Source organism: Notolabrus celidotus, chromosome 20 (assembly GCF_009762535.1).
Source record: "Notolabrus celidotus isolate fNotCel1 chromosome 20, fNotCel1.pri, whole genome shotgun sequence".
Lineage (NCBI taxonomy): Eukaryota > Metazoa > Chordata > Actinopteri > Labriformes > Labridae > Notolabrus > Notolabrus celidotus.
In genome coordinates, this window is record NC_048291.1 from 19049352 (window position 1) to 19069733 (window position 20382).

The following is a 20382-nucleotide window of genomic DNA, read 5'->3' on the forward strand; positions in this document are numbered from 1 at the left end:
AACGCACATACAGCTTTGAATGTGAAGAATGACGCCCAAATAAGGGAGCATACTTTTGAGAGCTCCTCCTAGGGTTTTTCTCCAATTCAGTCCAAACAAGGCACACTCTATAGCAGACATATTGAAGATTAAGTTATTGTTAAAGGAATTATCATCAGACAAAAATTGTGGGCGTGGCAGACTTTCAGGTGGTGCATCAAAATGCAAGGAGAAACAAGCCCTGCAGAACTCATTAAAATATGCAAGGAAGGAGATCCAGCAGCAAAAATCTGTTGTGATGAGTCAAGCTGCACATCTGGAAATAAAGGACAACACCTTCCAGAAGTAACAGGAAAAATTACAAAACAAAATGGAGGAAACTAAAATGCTTGTCCAACATGTTAAACATGTTACATGGATTTCACATTCTATTGACCAGGACAGTAAAAGAACCTTCCAAACACTAACATCAAACCACCGAAACACTTCTTCCAATAACTTTGCATTCAAATTAAAGCAAAAGTCTCAACATAAACCAAACAAATGTTTTTTTTAAGACTTTCAAATGCCCAAATCTCCAATGCACATACAGATTTCAATGTGAAAATGTAAAAATTATTAAAGGAATTCTGTTCAGACTAAAATTGTGAGCGTGGCAGACTGTCAAGTTTGGAGGTTTTCTTGGCAATCTGCCAAAATCTTGGAACATTTGCACCACCTAAGCCAGTATATACTCTCAGATCTTGCTTTGACATCATGTGGTGGCAAATATCAGGCAGCGGTTTACATGTAGGCGGTGGCTCGTGTAGGCGGCTGCAGGTGTGCGAGGGCCCGTTCATCGCCGCTTGCGGCTTTAATTCAATATTGTTTTTTTTAATTCATAAAAAAACATCAATTTTTTTGCGAGTAAAAAGTAAATGGAACAAACATTCAAAAAGTACGGTATATGAACTTCACCGCATGAACTCTTTTCCTAACAGGGGTTAATTATAAAAGTATGCTACATTCTAAATGTCAAACAAGCTGTTTCTCAGTGACATGGCAACGACCATGACAGGGTTACACCCTGCTAACAACTGATAACAACTAACCACTCAGTGTGATGAGACATTTTGATCTTTTATACTGCACATTATGACGTATAATAGCAATACAGGTTATAACAGTGACACACCTTTATTTGACCACACAGAGAATGAACTCAAATGATGAGAGAAGAATTTTTATAATACATAATTCACATTATGTAAGTACACTTTTATTGGACTTTCCTCTGCTGGTGATCCAGATATGCAGATATAAACTTTATGTAGCTCACCTCTCCTGGTCGGTGAGCAGCTTGTGTCCCTGCAGCCAGGCAGCGATTCTGGGATAATTGGGCAGGCTGTACTGGGAGCAGGAAGTCTGCAACAAACGGATCTGTGACAGAACCTCAAACTCCTGTAGGCAGAGAGAGAAACGTCTGTGCATAAACAAGGTGACAAGAGGTTGCAAGGTGCCCTGACTGCTGACATCTGTGTGGTTGTTCAACATGCCTGGAGCAACAGGGTGCTACACTGTGACAGCGGTATTTCTAAAAGCTACAAAGTATTGAAAATTGTTCTGAAAGGTAAATATTTAAAATGGAAAACAAAAGGTGTCCTGCTTTTAGAATGTTGTCGTGCTCTAAAAAACAAGTGCCATAAAATGTCCCTCTGTGTTTATTTAGGCAATGTAAACACTTTACACACCTAGTGTGTGTAAAGACACCCCTGCACTGCAGGACTGAGAGATAAAGAAAATATTTCATCCCTGCAGCCATTAGGCTTCATGACTCTCTAGCCAATGGGAGATGAGCTGACAGACACCTGAATTACTTGTTTTATGTGATTTTTTTGACGGTATGAATACAAATATTAAAAAACACATGAAAGGAAAAACATAAACGAGTTGCACTTACTCTCCTCCTCTTCTCAAAGTTTATGAGCCCACCCTGTCAAAAGAGTAGACTGTTAAAACAGTTATTTATGACATATACCAAAAAAGAAGAACTGAATGTGTAATTTACTGATGAAGTGGGTCAAGACTAATTTTAAAAAGACAGCAGTTCGCCTTTTTTAAACATCACCTTGAAGCACATTCAAGATTAACACATTTTCTTGAGCTTTAAAAATTCATATTGACGTATTTGTATGGGACTAGTTAAAGCTCCTCTGTTTGTGTTGATTTTGGCGCCCCCTGTGGACAAAGCTTTCTTTGCTAATTTTGTCCTGTACATGTAGAATAAGTGTTTCTTGACAAATATCTCATCCTGCTCTATTTTAAAAGTCAAATGTTGGACTCAAAGAGATTCGTTGTAGTGAAAATATTTTTAAAAAGGCTGTATCAGTAGCTTGCGTTGTTTTAAGGTCTGACACCTACCCCCTGCCAATAGTTTCTGATTTAAAGTAACCATATAGAAAAATTAACTCTTCTTGTTGATAGTCTTGTTTGCTTTTTTAGATCATAAATAAACTTTAATATTATTTTCACTTTGTTTCACAACCAGCTAAAAACTCCTCACAGGAGCTTTAATATTAGCTGTAACCTGAATCTGTACTTGCCATATCAAATGAGTTATGACCTAGAGATACATTTTGCATATGTTTCTTTAATAAGGTGATAGGCATAATAAGTTCATTTTTGGGCCATTTACGTTTGAACATTACTCAATAGGTCTGGTTGAAGTGAGGCCTATTTTAACTAGGTTAATCAATCTCAATTTTGAACGCAGCACCAAATGAAGGAACTATTTTACAACTGTGCTCCTAAACAATTCTTAACGATAAATTAAGTAAAAATACTCTTGTAAAGTAAAAGTAACTAAGTACATTTTTAATTGTATAACAGCAAAAACAGTACTTCAGGAGTGTAAGTACTGTGGAATTTCTATAAACTACTAATGAACACATGTTGTTAGTACATGCCCTTTTAGGTTCAGGTTCAGGGTACTTTATTTGTACCCATAGATACATTTTTTTGCAGCCAGTGAGATATCTACAGAAGAGGATGAGGGCCACTGAAAAAAGTGCATTTATTTTTATTAGCATTATTCTTAGTATAAGTCAGAAGTCTGAGATTCATGTCAGAATTCTGACTCTAATCTCAGAATAATAAAAAATATATACATTGTACTTTTTTTTTCAGTAACCCTGATCCTCTTCAGTAAATCTCAGATCATGACATACATAACAATAAATGATAAAATCAATAAGCATGATAACATGATAAAATAGTTCCATTTATGAAGGCATATCAGAAACAATCAACCAATAAAAACGTTAAAAATGTGAAAGAAGATCTGGACTAAGACTTTAAATATGAATTTTGAGTCTGTATGTGCAAAGAAAATGCTAAGACTTGTTCAGTTCAATAATAGCAGCAGGAACAACGCTGTTTTGTACCGCGTTGTTCTGCACCTAGGGTCTAAAAACCGTCGCCCAAAGTAAAGAAGCTGAAAACCACTGCGCAAAGGGCGTGAGGCTTTGTTTAAAATATAGGTAGATATCGGCTGTAACCATCTAGTTTACAGGGATGCTGGGTCACCAATCAACTGGCTAGACCATTTAGCAATCTGGTTTAAGGAATTTCTTTCCTCCAGAGAAATATGACCAAACCATGTAAAAGTATGCAAGTTTCCTCAAACAATGCAAACGCTGGTGAGCCTTTTTTTAACACTGCTGCACAGTTGGCCTCAAAGTTAAATTTTTGAATTGTAGATAGCTTAACAAAAAGGCATAGAATAATACATTCAGCAGTCTACCCATCCATCCGGTGTCATTTTTGTTACCAACTCTCCCTGGAGTGAAATATATGAAGAGGAATTTAACTGCACTGAATCATTACATGTTAACATTGTCAAATAAACCCAGAGAAACTGTTCCTTATGTACCTCCAATGTGTCTGGTAGAGCAGTATCCAGCATGGTGAGGACTGTCAGATATGTCCCCAGGTAAGGAACCAATCCACTGGAAGTATTCTGTAGAGAAAAATACACAAGCAAACTGCCCATTATGCTTACAGCAGCAATTTTGTAGTGTCTCTGTATCTTTATTTCTTTTAAACACAGTTATTAGCTTGTGTCTCCTCAATAGGTTTGCAATCCAACAGCATTCACACAAGTCAAGTCCCAGTTAGCAGCACCACAGAGTTCATGTTACAGCCCAAGAGAATGTGCATATGACTCATAAAAGACTCCAGTCTGGTCTATTATTACTGTCCTATAATCCTGGTGATCTGAAGCCATTTGAGACATGTTAACACACAGTGAGGTTAAAGATAGGTTTGGGTTGCTGCCATGCCAAAGATACTCTACCCACACTGAGTGAAATCAGCTCTCTTGTGGCATTTAGTGTTATCCAATATGGAGGAGACTGAACTTAAATCACATGATAAATAAATAGTGTGTTAACTACATAACTGCAATCTAATATGGCAGAAAAGTTAGCAAAAAGCTGTTTAGAGTTGAGGCTGAACTTCAGTAATATATGGCACAGACTCAGGCTTCGTCTTATGTCGTCACTCTTTTCTCATACTAGGGTATTGCTTACCATCTGTTTGACTGAACTTCGCTTGGATATCTTTGGAGAAACAGTATCCACCGTGGCTTGGCCTCTATCCTGTTAAAGTAGGTCAGAAGACGGCATGTTAGTTGACGGTTATAAACACAGAAATCTACTCATTTTAATAAAGAAAGAAAAATGTAGTCATAATTCAAGCATGATTTGTTTTCTTCTGCAGTACATTCAACTAGAAGACCCATAGTGTGCACAAATTGTTATCCGCTTTTCCATACAAGAGACATTTTTAGTATACATAACTTAGATATCCTGTTTAATAACTATCTTGTGACAGAGCCACTTGCAATCCTTCACTCTTAAGTGTGTACATGCCATATCTATTTGAAAGTACAGGGATTCCGCTTTGTTTGAGTGACTGGGATTGCATGGGAAAAAAAAGCACCCAAATGCAACAATGAAGAGTATAATGGATGTCAATGTAAACATTCTTTTAAAGCGGTATGCATGTGCAAGCTATGTGGTTGATGTTTGCACAGGGTAATGCAGAGAGTACTTGTCTATTTGTGATCTATTCACTTGAAAGTCCCTTCACTGTAACTAGACACAAGCCTCTTCTGACGCACTTGCCTAAGGCAGACTGCATTAAAGAAAAAAGGGAACATGATGTTCTTGAGAGCTCTAGTTCCTTATTAACTCTCAGTTTAACATTTAACCAAAAAAAACACTCTTTATAATGATTGAAGAGAGAAATCTATGAACTTTGAGTGCCAAAGAAGATAATGATTTCCAATCTCTTTGTATGTTTTAAATCGACAATTCGTACCCTGTTATGTTTGTTATCTAAATCCCAGATTTGTCGTTCCAGTATTCAGTCAGGATCACTTTATTCCAGGTAACTTAAAAGGTATATATACCCCCCATCTCTAAAAGGCTGCTGGGAATGAAAGCGTGAAACAGCTGCAGCTGGTTGACCTATTTGCACAGGTAAACATTAACCCTGAGATGCATGTGAAGGTCAAAAATGCACTCAGCGAACAATCCAATTGTTATTGGAAAAATTCCTTCTTATCAGTTACTTTTGTCAGATAATAACATTGCAGTGTACTATAACAGATCGCAAGATAGCATTTTATTTTATAAGTTTGTCACTGTAATTATTTCTACTGTTTTGTGATATTATCTTGCTCTTGCTTTAAGTCAATCAAAGATGGCGGTGGATGCCTGCAACAGGGCAGGTGTTGCAGGTACAAGAGCTGCTAACTTCAGTTTTAAAGTTCATAAACGTGGCGTATACTCTACAACTGCCTCAAGACGAAGGTCAATGAATACTGACTCGCTACAAAAAGTTATCATTGTCAGCTATGTTGCAGTGCTTCTGATGTTATCACTTCGCTGCTGCTCGGCGTCTAATCCACAGCAGCAAGGACACCTTGAACACCTTGTTACCTTTAACTCACGGAGCCAGCTCATCTGCTTCTCCCAGCTGCTGGACGCTGGAAAAGCGAATTCTCCCGAAATACAAACAAAACCACAAAGGAAGCAAATCAAAATCATCTGAACAGCTTCGGAGAATACTCGGATATTTAGCAGTCACAATCCTGCTCGCAGGTGATGTACATCAAATCCTGGACCTGAAATCAGCTGTCCTGACTCCGCGTGTGATTCTCCTTCCTTCAGCATCCTCAAAAGACAAGGTAACGTTTCATCCAAGCAATATAGTGACAATAAAACTCCTTACCGTCATATGATGGATGTTACTTCGGTAACTTCGACACAAATACCTCCAATTATCCCTGACGCGTGTCCACACAACTCCGCTGTGCTCAAACAGCGCAGCTTTCAGGTGCTTCAAACAACGAACCACGCAAAAGTTTTGTGGGACCCGCGTTCGAAGCCTAAAGGATTACTCGGAGGACATTTAAACATCAGAAGTGTCGCATCAAAAACTGAACAACTTGAAAAATTACTGATTGACTCAAACCTTGACTTCCTTTGTTTATCTGAAATGTGGTTGACAGACTCATCAGCAAGCTCTGCATATATGATAAAGGGATATAACGTCTTCAGGAAAGACCGAAAAGCCGGCAGGGGTGGAGGTCTGATTATGTACGTGAAAGACTGTTTTAATTGTAAGGAAATCGAATTTGACCACGCTATGGATATGGAATGCATTGCTGTAAAATTTATTTTGTCTCCATCTATGTCTTTTACTGTTGTTGGCGTGTACAGGCCTCCCTCATCAAATAACACGTTTTATGAACATTTTAAAAACATTTTAAAAGAGCTTTATAAAAATAAGGAGTTAATCCTGCTTGGGGATTTGAATATAAATTGGGCAGACAAGGCAAATAGGAAAAAACTTAAAGACATAACAAATCAGTTCGACCTCCAACAACTTATCCAAGGCGCTACTCGGATTACTCAGTCATCCAAACCCAGATAGATTTAATATTCAGCAACAAACCAGAAAGAATAACTAAATCATTTAATTTAATGACTGGGATGTCAGATCATAATTTGACATTGATAGTAAGGGAAACTAACAAAGCACAGGTTCATGTACCAGCAAGAAAGTAAAAATATGATCAAAATTATTCCTAAGAAACTTGTCAGTGAATTCGAAAGGAAGTTTCAACAACTAACTTGGACTGACATCCTGTCCTCAGATGATCCAGAGTCTGCTTCAATATGTTTTATGTCCACAATCAACAAAATTAAAGATGAATTTAGTAAAAACATAAACTGTCCTCGGAAAAAAACAGAATGTGCCTTGGATAACTCAACATCTGTGGAGTTTAATGAAACAAAGGGATCATTCCTTAAAAATCGCACTGAAATCAGGACTAGCCCATGACAGAAGGACCTTTCAGCATCTTCGTAATAGAGTTGTCAATGAATTGAGAAAGGAAAAAGCTAATTTTTTTATAGATATGATAAATGAAGCTAAAGGAAATAGTAGGCAAACCTGGGAAAACATCAACAAAGTTTTAAAGAAAGACAACTGCAAAGGAGCCAAAGGATTAGAATTAGAAGTTCAAGGAATTTTAACACAAGACAAAAATCAAATATGTTCTGTATTTAATAATTATTTCATAGATTCAGTCCAAGATCTGACGCACACATTTGGCTTAAGAAGCAAATCATTACTTCACAAAACTGTGATTTCCCTGTTTTTAATATTTCTGAGGCTCCAAGGCTAAAGATGTTTTTGATTGTGATCCTGCATTTGTGAAGAAGTACAAAAGTAACCTCTCTGCTCCTATTAGTCATCTTGTAAATCTTTCAATAAAACAATGCAAATTTCCCAGCACTTGGAAATCAGCAGTAGTAACTCCCATCTTTAAGGCAGGTGATAAAACCAATGTAGCAAACTACAGGCCCATAAGTATTCTCCCAGTAATCTCTAAAGTCACAGAGCGGGTCATCTGTGACCAGCTGATAGCTTTTTTAAATATCAGTCATTTTCCATTGCATCCTATGCAGTTTGGATTCAGGAAACATCACTCAACCGAGACAGCAATCTGCTATTTCACAGAACAAATCAGATCTAGTCTTGACAGTGGAGGTGTTGTTGCTGCTGTTTTCCTTGATTTCAAAAAAGCTTTTGATACCGTTAATCATAATGTCTTGTTGTCTTAATTGTCAAAGTTAAACTTTTCTGGTGAAGCACTGACATGGATGGAGTCATACCTATGCTCAAGAAAACAGTGTACAGTACAAGAATTAATGATACGTGCTCATCTTTTACTGGTTGTAATGTTGGAGTGCCACAAGGATCAATCCTAGGGCCAATTTTATTTAGTTTGTACATTAATGATCTGCCCCTGACCTGTCCAGAGGTACAGATCCAAATGTACGCAGATGACACAGTTATCTATATCCATGCTAAAACAAGAGAACAAGCTGCATCCAAACTCTCTGCAGCATTAAACAAAGTCTCAGATTGGCTCACTCACAATTGTCTAACGCTTAATGTGAGCAAAACTGTCGGAATGTATTTTTCTATCAGGGGAAACAATACACCTCAACCTGATATGACTGTAAAGAGAGAGGTAATACAGATTGTTCAACATTTCAAGTTTCTGGGCGTAACAATTGACTCCAACCTAAATTTTAAGAAACATGTAAAAAATGTCTGCAGAAATGTAAGAGCCAGCCTTATGAACTTCAGACATGTCAGGCATCAGTTACCTTTGGCCGCTGCTAAACTGCACATGCACTCAATGATTTTTTCTCATTTATCTTATTGTGCCACGATCTGGTCTCAGGCTGGAGCAACCACTCTAAAACCATTATACACCCTCTACAAACAATCACTAAAAACTCTAGATAAAAAAACAAGGAAGTACCACCACTGTAAAATCATTACGAAATATAACTTAATGACCCTTGACAGTTTTTTTTGTTATGTAGATATGTGTCTGATGTATAAATTAATAAATGATCAGGCCCCACCACCACTTAAACAATGTGTGTTACTCTGCAGGAACAATCTTAGGGAGACCAGGGCATCAGCAAGAGGAGACTGTTCAGCTAAACGTAGGAAGACTGCATTTGGACAGTCTGCATTTTCAGTCAGAGCAGCAGGAAAATGGAACTCAATCCTCACTCACATTAGAGACTGTGCAAGCCTCAGTGTTTTTAAAAGTAAACTAAAATTATGGCTCAAGGAAAAACAATCATGTGCTCATCTGAATGCATCAAATTAGAGACAATGAAATGTAATTTTAAATGTGTCGTTATTAGTGATGGACTGTGTTGAGTAGTCTATGTATTTTTTTAAATGCTAGTATGTTTTTTATCATTTGTATTGTACATTTGTTAACATCTTCCTGCCCAGGGACCACAGATGAAAATTAGCTTATAGCTAACTCTGGCTTGACAGTTTTTGTTTTGCATGGCCCCTGTCAAATAAACTAATAAATAAAAAATAAAATCACGCCTATTTGACACAATGACACTATGCTAACTAGCTAACTAACCCTGCTAGCTAACGTAACTGTAGTTGGGGATGGCATGTTGCCATAAAGAAGTAATCTGGTTACTTTTCCCTACCTTGCTTAGTAGCATAAATAATAATAATAAATAACATGCAAGAGTATCTGCTATCAAATAAAACAACTCTTCATAGCGAAATAACGTTAGCTTACTAGCCAAACCTTGGCCAAGTTTGCAGATTTACCGATTTTATAAATTAGTAATCTTAGCTTGACTTGGTTGGTAGGAGAACTTAAGCAGCCTACATTGTGTACAGTTACTTGAATGAGTATCTGTTATAAAAATCACAGATGGGTACTTTAGTCTTAGTAACATTAGCTTGCTGGCTAATATGCATACATTGTAATGCTGCTGTATGGAAGTGCTGCAGAACAAAGTTTTGTTGCGTTTCTTTTTACAATGACAATACAGTGCCTATCCTCTCCTAATTGTGAATTTACTGAAATTAGTGAGATTGGTGCCTGTTGAGCTAGCTAGCACCTAGCTAAGCTAAGCTAAGCTTAACAGGTCATTTTTTTAATTACAAGATGAATAAATAAGAAATTTAAATTATAGATAAATATCACAAATTGTTGAAGCTTACAATGCCGACGCAAGATTGTGAAGATGGCACGTATATCTTAAAAACAAAAACAAAATGTTCGATTTTCAGTTTAAAGTGATTTCAATTAAGGCAACTTTTTAGAAAAGAGAAGGATAATTTAACCCAAACATTCAAGGGTTGCATCTTAACACATATAAGTAATGTAGCATGTGAGTGCATTAAGAATTCTCCATTCTAACCTCCACCAGGAGCTCTCTGTTGGTCAGGACACAGTTCTCATCAGGGAAGGTTTCCAAGAGGATATCAAACGTGGCCATGCTGTCCCTACAGAAAGGAGTACAGACATGTAGCGAAAGTGCAGATATTCAGTAAAAAAACGGATTCAATATAGCTTAACTCAGATTCTACACAATAACTGTTGTTAAAATTGTTATGTCACTTCTTGGTCCATGATCAGACTTTTACATAACACTTACAACAATATAAAAAAAAGGCATGCTTCAGTTATCTTTCATATTATAATAGCTGACTTTAGTATCCATGACTTGACTTTGAATATGGGTCAAACAGAAGCAAGACATTTGCTGACTTACAGCTCTGACACTGTATTACAAATTACAAGGGTCCACTGGCCTCGTTAAAGGATGATTATATAGAGTGCAATAAAGACATAACTGAAGAGAAATACAAGGCTTTGGCCTTGAAATGATTTTAACAACTCTACCTGCTAACAGCAGCCCAGGTCTTTCTCAGCCTGTAAACTGCATTGGACTGAAGAGCTGATAGTATCGCCTTGAGAGAGGAAAAGTTCTTCAACCGACGGCATTCCTGCAGAAGAATAACATGCATTCCTTATTTCACTTAGTTTGAAATCAATATTCCACTAACATCGTCTTGTCTTGATGACTGGTGGATCATGGTGCTACTACTTGGTCTTTTCTGGAACAAACACTCCACCATCGTTTCCCTACCTGTGCTACTCTGATCCACTTCTCTATGATGCGGGCCCGTTGAGCTGGTGTAGTGGGAGTTCGACGAGAGGAAGGAGGGCTGAAGGTTGCATCCGTTGGTTTGCAGAGCAACGACATGATGACATTGTTGGCAATGGCATTGAACTGTGCGATGGTGGCTCTGATTGTGGGAGACATGTTTTCTTTTTTGTCTCTTTGCGACCAAACACAGCCCATACACTGGTAGGGCACCACTTTGACAAAGAGAGCCTGAATACACATAGAAAAACAATCATAAGCCTTCAGTAAATAACAGAAATGTGGATATTTAGGGCAGAGGCTACATCCTCTAACATACAGAGTCCATTCGGGTGAGTTGTTCAGCAATTGCGGCAGCAGAGAAATCCATGATGCCGCCTTGATCCAGGGAATTGTCACATCCTGAATCCTCATCAGCAGAGCCCTCCTCAGTATCAGCTTGAGCAGGACTGAGGTGTGTCTCAGCTTCTAGAGAAGAACAGAGCAGGGATTTAGATTTTCAAATTGCTAACAGCTTCAGTGACAGCAAGGCATATGAACAAAGTCCAGATCACCTTCATTCTGAAATCTCATCAGCAGAGCTTCAGCTTGACCAGCCAATGAGCAAAAGTTGGGCTGGCAGCGGATGTTGTCATGAACGGCAGAGCTGATCCTCAGATGATCCAACAGCAGCCTCAGTGCTGGGTGCAGAGGAGAGTCCCTGAAGTCCTCACTGTACTCATCCAACCATGTCTGGACAAAGGCCAACAGAGGGCTGAGGGGGGAAGTGGAAAAATCATTTGCGGTTAACTATTTAAACCTCACAACATAAACACACAGTAAATGAGTCTGACATAACATAACAACACAAAAACCATTGGCCTACCTTCTGTAGTATTCACTGTTGTCAAGATCAGAGGCAGCACTTTCTCTACAGGGAAAAAATACAAGAAAAAAATTATACACCAATCTCTTTGGGCGTTTTTTTTTTTTTTTACCTTGAGTTTTAATAAAATACTTTAATTATTATTTGCTCCAGTCTGTAGCTCACCTGACCCTTACATCATGCCAACCACAGTCTAAAACGGCTCTGTGCATAATTGTTGTTGTCGAAAGCCTCAAGATAACAAGCACCTGCTAGGTACATATTATTACATCAAAGCTGGCAGGGGATGGTTGCTGTGTCAGGGAAACAAGAAAAGATCCTGACTCAACATAGTGACTTTGCATCTGCAGAAACTAGAGCTGTTTTTCCAGAATCAAGAATAGAAAGGGCTCTGAAGCTCCACCACATATTTCAAAGCAACCTGTACTTTGTTATCAGAAGAGAATTAACTATGAAATCTTGTTGGTAGGTTGGGATGAACAAAAAGCCAAGTTTAGATAATCTTTAGTTTTATAATTTGACATTTTGGATACTTTTACACAGAACTTCCACCAGATCCGTGTCAGGTCCGTCTGGTAATCCCTGAATCAACGATTATCCGACTCCTCTCCTCATCCATGTTTTTATTGGCCTCTGAAAACCTCTAATCTGTTGACCCTAAGCCTGGCTTCGCCCATCATGACAGTTTGTTGTTGTAGTTAAGTGAAAAATTATCTAGTGATAACACAGAGTATTTTATTCTGAAAATAAACCAGATGTTTTCATTTTGTTTTGGTGCCAGGCTTCCTGTCCCGCTCGATCTCCTCTGTTGAGATTTATGTGTCTTGCTCCGGCATCCAGCACAAATAGAAGTCTTTTGTATCTGATCCTGAGGACTTTGGCGTGTCGGATCAGAGACGCAGACAGATCGCAACGGAGCGGATCCAGTGGAAGTTAACACATTGACTAGAATAGAAACCTATCAGATGCAGTGCCGTGATGGATCGGAGACAGACCGGAGGGCAAGAAAGGCATCCTACTGCTACAGGACTGTGCTGCCATCAATGTGTTTAAAAACTTTTTTTAAATGCCAGCTGACGAGGAGACAAGCCCAGGTTACTCTTCTTAAGAATCCCATCTGAGAAAGAAAATCCTGAGAGGAGGAGATGTGGATTAATTATATTAAACACTCCACTGCTCCACTGAACAAAACAACGATCAAAGTCCACACGTCTTTGAGAGAACATTTCATTTACAATGAGTTGAAGTAAACATAGAGTATTTTAATCCATGTATGTTTAGTCAATGTAGTACTTGTTCTGACACGGTTGCGGGAATGGACCGATGTGAACAACTCAAGCGGTAACTTGTTGGCCCCGCTAGAAAACCAGCTAACGTTAGCTTAGCAATAACATTGCTGTTTTCACAGCTGGACAGTGATCCCAGTTAAGGTGAGGTGAAGGTTCATATTTAGTGTCGAGGAATGACATTGAACTTTTGGGAGAGGGAGACAGTTTTACACATTTGCATGAATGATATCAGTCACCTTTGCTCTGATGACGAAGAATTTTCTCACCCGACACCCCTCAAACTGCAGCGTTACTGACCAGAACAGATCCAAAATACATTTATCTGTCTTTACTTTTATAGGCTTTCATCCTGGAAGCGGTTGTAAAGGGAAGGATTTTTGTTTAGATAAATGTAAACATCATCAACCTGAAGTTCTGGAAAGGACTTGTCAGGTGATATGAATATGCCTTATTCTGAAGAGGTGGACAATAAACAAGCTCCAAAGAGCATTTAATGGAAGCCGTAATTTCACTACGCTCTTTATGACCTCCAGGATTTGCGCTGGTCACGTGACTGAAAATTCCAATCCTGCTAGCTATAGCTAAACCCAGTTAGCTTTGTTTAGTTCAAACACAGTAGATGGAGGGAACCTTTAGTTCTTCAGCTGACAAAATCTGACAGCAAAAACCCCAACCGCTCATAAGTTATGATTTTGTCTCCAGGATCTGTGATACATACAAAACCTTGGCGTAAACAACACATTCAGATTATGTAAGAATGTTCTTCCCCACAATTCATCGGCCAGAAACAGGAAATAAAACCACAAAACTAAAAGTGACAGCACAGCACTTTTTTAACAGATATATCTGGACTCATAGTTAGCATAGCATAATGCTGAAACAGAAAACTGGAAATCAGTTTCAGTATTCACAAAAACAATGAGGATACATCAGGAAAGAGTTCGGCCAGCTTTTCTTTTTTTTTTTTTACCAATTTTCAGCTAAGCTAAGTTAAGCTAGGTGGCTGTAATAATTCTCATAAAGACTTTAGAGTGCAATCAAGCTTGTCTTCTCACTCTCAGCGAGTAAGCTCCAGGCATGAAAGCCAATAAAGTGTATGTTGCAAATTACAAACTAGGAAAAGAGTGTTAAAAAGAAGAAGTCTATACCTCTGGAAGAGCATCTCTATGAGCTTTGACGTTCCAGTGAAGGTTCTGTATGTGGAGAGGAATATCCTGCTGTAGTCCTGCTCCTGGCAGCCAGAGGTAAGGAGCTGATTTACAAGAATGTTCAGGTTAGCAGCCTTCAAGCGCCGCACCTTGCAGGTTCGGTACTGGACGAAAGCACAGCATTGACTCGTGTCTCTCGGGCCCGAGGAGGAGGGGGGGACGGGCTCCCGACGCAGGGTGACCCCGTACACTGCACCGCCTTCGTACTCCTCTCCCCATTCCTGCACTGGGTTCTGAGGATGACAAATGTAGGGAATAATGTTAAGGTAAAGGAACACTCACAAAGTTGGGTGAAAGACACACATGTAAAGATAGAAAAATTATACTGGTGATCACAGAAAGGTCAGCCTGGGCCGTGAGGAGGTAAAATAGCAGCAAGGCTTCGTGATGAATCTACACTTGCGAAAACAAGTGACACAACACCACAAAGACTCCTACTAATCCCACATGAACCAAAACAGCAACTTACTATTGCTTAACCACTGTTGTTACCCTTGGATGACTGCACAAACAGGTAAGTCAGTAATAATGCCCGTTATCAGAAGGTCATCGGTCTCATATGCTGGTTGTTTCATTTCTTCCGTTTGCCTTGTGACTCAAACTTTTTCTGCGTAGTTTAAGATAAATATTCATGCACGAATAGGGTTATCAAAGGATAGTACATGGGACAGTACATGCAAAACACTGCCTTAATGACAGGCAGCACCTAGTTTCCTTTGATGCCGATACAATAAAAGAGACTCTGAGGTCTGGAGACTGTTATCCCAGCACGATTCTGTTTGAACACACTGGCTCTTCATTAATAATACAGAGAAAAGGACAGACCTTGTTTGATCTAAGTGGTAGATATTAATCAGTGTTTGAGTGATTGCTGCTCAATAGTGCTCAACAGCACTTGATGCAACATACAATTCACTTTGTAAAGGGTTAATCAAATGTGAGTACCAACAAAGACAAAGGCTGTGATGCATAATATACTAGATCCAGAGGAGCAGCTCTTTATTTGGAAGTATACATACAACCAATGGGCGATGGGGCTTGTTGTCTCTTTGAAATCTGCTTCTCTTCTGTTAATTTCCATCTTTTAAACCAAGACATAACAACTTTACTTATGACAGTTCAGTAGTTGAAATATCAGATATCATAAGGTATTAAAGCGAGCAAAGAGCTAGCCACAGCTTCCCTTTTATCCTTCATCAGAGGAACACACAACGGATTAAGAATTAAATGATTGCCAGTTCAGTTGGTTGATAGAAAATATCCAAAATAAGAAGCTAGGACTGAGATATCTGCTTGATACTACATTTCCCATAATGCAACTTATCAACATCAATCTTGGAGGAAAAGAAAACGCATATCAAGTTCTTTGACCCAGATTTTTTCTACACAGGCTTCCTGGTTGAAACTTTCAAATCTTCAATCAATCAATCTTTATTTGTATAGCGTCAAATCACAACGATCGTTATCTCAAGACACTTTAACAAACATAGCAGGTCTAGACCATACTCTATGTTAAATTATTAACAAAGACCCAACATCAAGACAGGATACGATCCAGTCCCCTCTTACTGACAGGACTCGATCTTATCTCATCTTAATCCACCATGGGCATTGCATCTCGCAGTATTTAGCAAGATACAGCAGCAAGGCAAAACTTCCTTTTAACAGGCAGAAACCTCGAGCAGAACCAACTCATGTTAGACAGCCATCTACCACCATGAGCATTTCACCTTGCAGTATTTAGCTGGTTACAGTGACAAAGAAAAACTTCCTTTCAACAGGCAGAAACCTTGAGCAGAACCAGACTCTGCCATCTGCCTCGACCAATCTTATCAAATCTTATCCCCTAACCCAAGGTTACCCTGATGGAGTCTCTATGACATCATTAGGGTTATTTCTTTAGACATTACAAGGCTTCACACAGCTGATTTCATAGGTTGAGAAGTTCTACCAGTACGTTTGACGTATTGACAGCACACACATGCCATGTCATTTCTTGCATAACTCCTGTCTAATCCATCTGCTTGATATGCAAATGCCTAACCAACCACAGAGGCCCTGGCAAGCATGTGGATATCCATGTGTCAAAACCCTTTTCAATCGAACTATTCTTTACAACCACACATCTTATGTAATTTGAAAAAAGAGGACTTATGACCTCTTTTTTAATTGATTATTTAAATGTCTTAACTTACAGTTAAATGTGTTACTGCTGTGCTTGCCAGTGCTAACCAGTATCACACAAACTCCATTGTTCCTCACATATAGAAACCAGGATTGTTTTCTGCATAGATGGGAAACAGTGTATTGTGTCCTGTTAGTCAGGGGCAGCGATGGTGGTACTAAGCACTACCGACAGCACTTTTCAATTATATGCCTAAATGAAATTGTTAGGCTCATCCACTAGCCACAATGTGATTTACAGCTTTTAATTTCAATAAAGAAACAACAATATGGGATTAATCTGCCATGTTTCTCCAACACGGACAGCCTTGACATTTGTAAAGGCAAGGCAAGGCAAGGCAAATTTATTTATAAAGCGCATTTCAACAACAAGGCAATTCAAAGTGCTTTACATAAAACAATCAATACAGTTAAAAATCAGTTGAACATTAAAAAAAACATTAAATGAAATTAAAAATAGTCATTAAAAATCGTAAAAACATATTAGATTGTCAAGAATAAAAAGTTACAGTTTAATAAATAAATAAATAATTAATTATTTGATTTAGGTATCATGTAGTTGTTACAATTTGATCCAAATATCCACAAAGCACTTGTGAAGCTTTGAAATAGCTTAAAATGAACAGTTTAAAACACACAACTTTTCTTGAAGTAACAGAAACTTCAAATTAATGAACAATGGTCCTCCCACCAAGAACTTTAACCTGTTTCTCAAGATTTGTCTTCTTTATTCAATGAAATTTAGCAGAGATACAGCAACTGTTTGCTGATTTTTAACATGAACTTACTTTAAACTTCAAATCCAGTGACAATCATGGTCTCTTTCTATCATGTAATGTTGTGCAAATGCTTAGTTTTACATGGGGAGCACAAACAAAGGCAGGTTCTTTTGCATTCTTCCAAATAGCCATATCTTAAACCTGCAGGGTTCATGCAATACAAAACAACATTTGCAAACAGAGAGTAGCCCAAGCTCCAACAGATGAGAAATATATCTGAAAATATGAGATTGAGAACACTTTGTCTACAAGATTTCTTTGCAATTCTTACAGGTTGGCAACATAACCTCTGCCTTCTTTATTCAGCTCTTTTTTTAGTTAAATCAAACAATTGTCTTACCATGGTTAACTCCCATTTTCCCATCTCGTCTCGTCACTTAAGGAGTGCTGCAGTCCATCTTCACAGGAATTGTTGGACTAATAATCGGTAGTTTCAGGGTGAGGATTGGACGATTTAAGGCTTCATCTTGATGTAATAATACGATTTTTAAATTATCTTTTAGGACTACATTAGCACTCCTGAAATACAAATAGATGACGACTTTCACTGCACAGTGACCGCTACATTTTATGCCTGCATATCAATGTGCTGCTGACGGTCTAGCCTATGTTACAGCTAAAAAAAATGCGAGATCTAAACTGTGGATGATTTCTATCCACGGCTGGTTTCCTGAGCGTCTGTGGACAGTTCGACTGAAACTCACTGGAGTGGTTTAGAGTGGGAGGCAACTCTCTGCTCCAAGTTCTGACTGTAGGAGGAGTTAGGGGAGGTGTGTCTGGTTATGTGTGTGTGTCTAGGAGAAATGCTGAAATGAGTCTTCGGCATAGACTGTCTTCAGTAGATGTTTTCATTGCTACAGCCAATGGCGACATGTGGGTGGGCTTAACCCCTCGCCCCATCTTCCAATGTAATTTCGTAACGAAATTAATGTAATATATGAAATGTATTCATGGAGTTACATCCATATAAAATACGTACAGCAGAGGATTAGGGCCACTGAAAAAAAAATGTAAGGTCAAATTTTTTTTTGAAATTATTATTCTGAGAAAAAAGTCAGAATTCTGAGATTAAAGTCAGAATTCTGAGAAATAAAGTCAGAATTATGACTTTAATTTCAGAATTCTGAGATTAAAGTCAGAATTATGAGATTAAAGTCAGAATTATGAGATTAAAGTCAGAATTATGACTTTATTCTCAGAATTCTGTCTTTAATCTCAGAATTCTGACTTTAATCTCATAATTCTTACTTTTTTCTCATAATTCTGACTTCTGAGAAAAAAGTCAGAATTATGACTTTAATCTCAGACTTCTGAGAAAAAAGTCAGAATTCTGAGATTAAAGTCAGAATTATGACTTTATTCTCAGAATTATGACTTCTGAGCTAAAAGTCAGAATTCTGACTTCATTTCTAAGAATTATGACTTTAATCTCAGAATTATGAGAAGAAAGTCAGAATTATGAGATTAAAGTCAGAATTATGACTTTATTCTCAGAATTCTGACTTCTGAGAAAAAAGTCAGAATTATGACTTTATTTCTCAGAATTTTGACTTTAATCTCATAATTCTGACTTTAATCTCATAATTCTTCAAGAGGATTAGGGCCACTGAAAAAAAAAAAAATTAAGGTCAAATTTTTTTTTTTAATTATTATTCTGAGAAAAAAGTCAGAATTCTGACTTTTTTCTCAGAAGAATAATAATAATAAAAAAAAAATTGACCTTAATTTTGTTTTTTTTCTTTTCAGTGGCCCTAATCCGCTTCCATACATACGGGATAATGTTCTTTTTTTTTATTGACATTTTGTTAAATACAAACAACACAAAACCAGGACAGCACACAGACAGTGACATACTACAACAACAACAACAACAACAACAACAACAACAATAGTGGTACATATTATATTAGAATTTAAATGATATAGAGAAGCGTATACAAATCAATATGTATAAAGTGAATAAATAATTAAGTAAATAGACAAATACAAAAAATAAATTAAATTAAATTTAAAAAATTTTTAAAAAACAATTAAAAATAAATAAATTGTTATTGGTCAGTCTGCCGTCGTCAACATCACTTCGAATATTGCCAAAATGGTAAACCACCTAATCAGGGGTCTCAGAGAGGTCTAGCTCCTGCAAATACTTAAAGAACGAGTCCCACATCTTGTGAAATTCCCTCAGGGAGCCTCTCACTAAGTTAACACAAAACTCCACCTTTGCTGTACACTTAAAATAGGGATGAGTCACTGACACGGTCCATCAAGTCACCTGAGTTATGTTTTCTTTCTGTTCATTCATTTTTAGTGTTCTCGTTTCCTGTTTTATTTTTTACTGACCCTTGTCTCTGTCTTCCAGATCCTGCTCTGTGTGTTTTCCCACCATATGCTGCCCCATAGTGTGTTCCCATAGTGTCACCTCGGTCCAGCTTGTTTTCTAGTGTTTGACTTTTGCCTTTGCCTGCTCCATTGGATTCTGTTTGCCTTATGGACTGTACCAACCTGGACTGTTATTTAAACCTTGTCTTTTATCACACCTTCCTGAGTGAGCATGTGTTTGGGTCCATTTATCTGTTGAGTTGTGTCAGTCATGACTTTCAAAAATGTGAATAACGTTCAACAATAAAAAATCAAATCGTTCATGTGACAATAGTCTCATCTTTAAATGTATTTTTTCTGTTTTTTTACTATCCCTTGTTGTAATGCGGTACAAATGCCTGACAGTGGTTGTAGGGCTACTGAAAGCTGTTTGATTAATGCCAATTAGTTACAAAAAAAACATGATAATATTCCAAATAACATAAGAAAGCATAAGTGCCAGTTGCCGCTAAAGTTGGTGTGGCTCTGTGAGAGGAACATCCACTAGAAAAAAATAAATGAAAAATGAGGTTAAGTTCAAACTTTATAGGTAAAAGTAGAATATCTAGATCATATCCATATAAAATATCTAACATGCATATCTACAACACCTTTGCACACTCATTAAATGTGTCTCTCTCTCCTTATGTC

At 37.8% G+C, this 20382-nt stretch overlaps 1 protein-coding gene and 1 long non-coding RNA gene across 3 annotated transcripts in view; one reads left to right on the forward strand and one right to left on the reverse strand.

The window, feature by feature from the left end:
• LOC117831997 (ral guanine nucleotide dissociation stimulator-like 1) overlaps window positions 1-18232 on the reverse strand; it is a 30706-nt gene extending 12474 nt beyond the window's left edge. The window contains 12 exon segments of the mRNA XM_034710939.1: window positions 1298-1419; window positions 1919-1951; window positions 3890-3976; window positions 4548-4616; window positions 10299-10383; window positions 10784-10887; window positions 11031-11279; window positions 11368-11516; window positions 11603-11802; window positions 11914-11958; window positions 14351-14643; window positions 17714-18232. Coding sequence (XP_034566830.1) covers window positions 1298-1419; window positions 1919-1951; window positions 3890-3976; window positions 4548-4616; window positions 10299-10383; window positions 10784-10887; window positions 11031-11279; window positions 11368-11516; window positions 11603-11802; window positions 11914-11958; window positions 14351-14643; window positions 17714-17737 — 1460 coding nt within the window. The 5' untranslated portion in view covers window positions 17738-18232.
• Window positions 17650-20013, forward strand: LOC117832001. 2 transcript variants are annotated; one of them, XR_004635120.1, is made up of 2 exons: window positions 17650-17811; window positions 19733-20013. It is a non-coding gene; the product is annotated as an uncharacterized LOC117832001 (long non-coding RNA). The 2 variants fall into 2 exon arrangements; XR_004635121.1 differs by lacking the exon at window positions 17650-17811 and adding an exon at window positions 18283-18383.
• The last annotated feature ends 369 nt before the right edge of the window (window positions 20014-20382 follow it).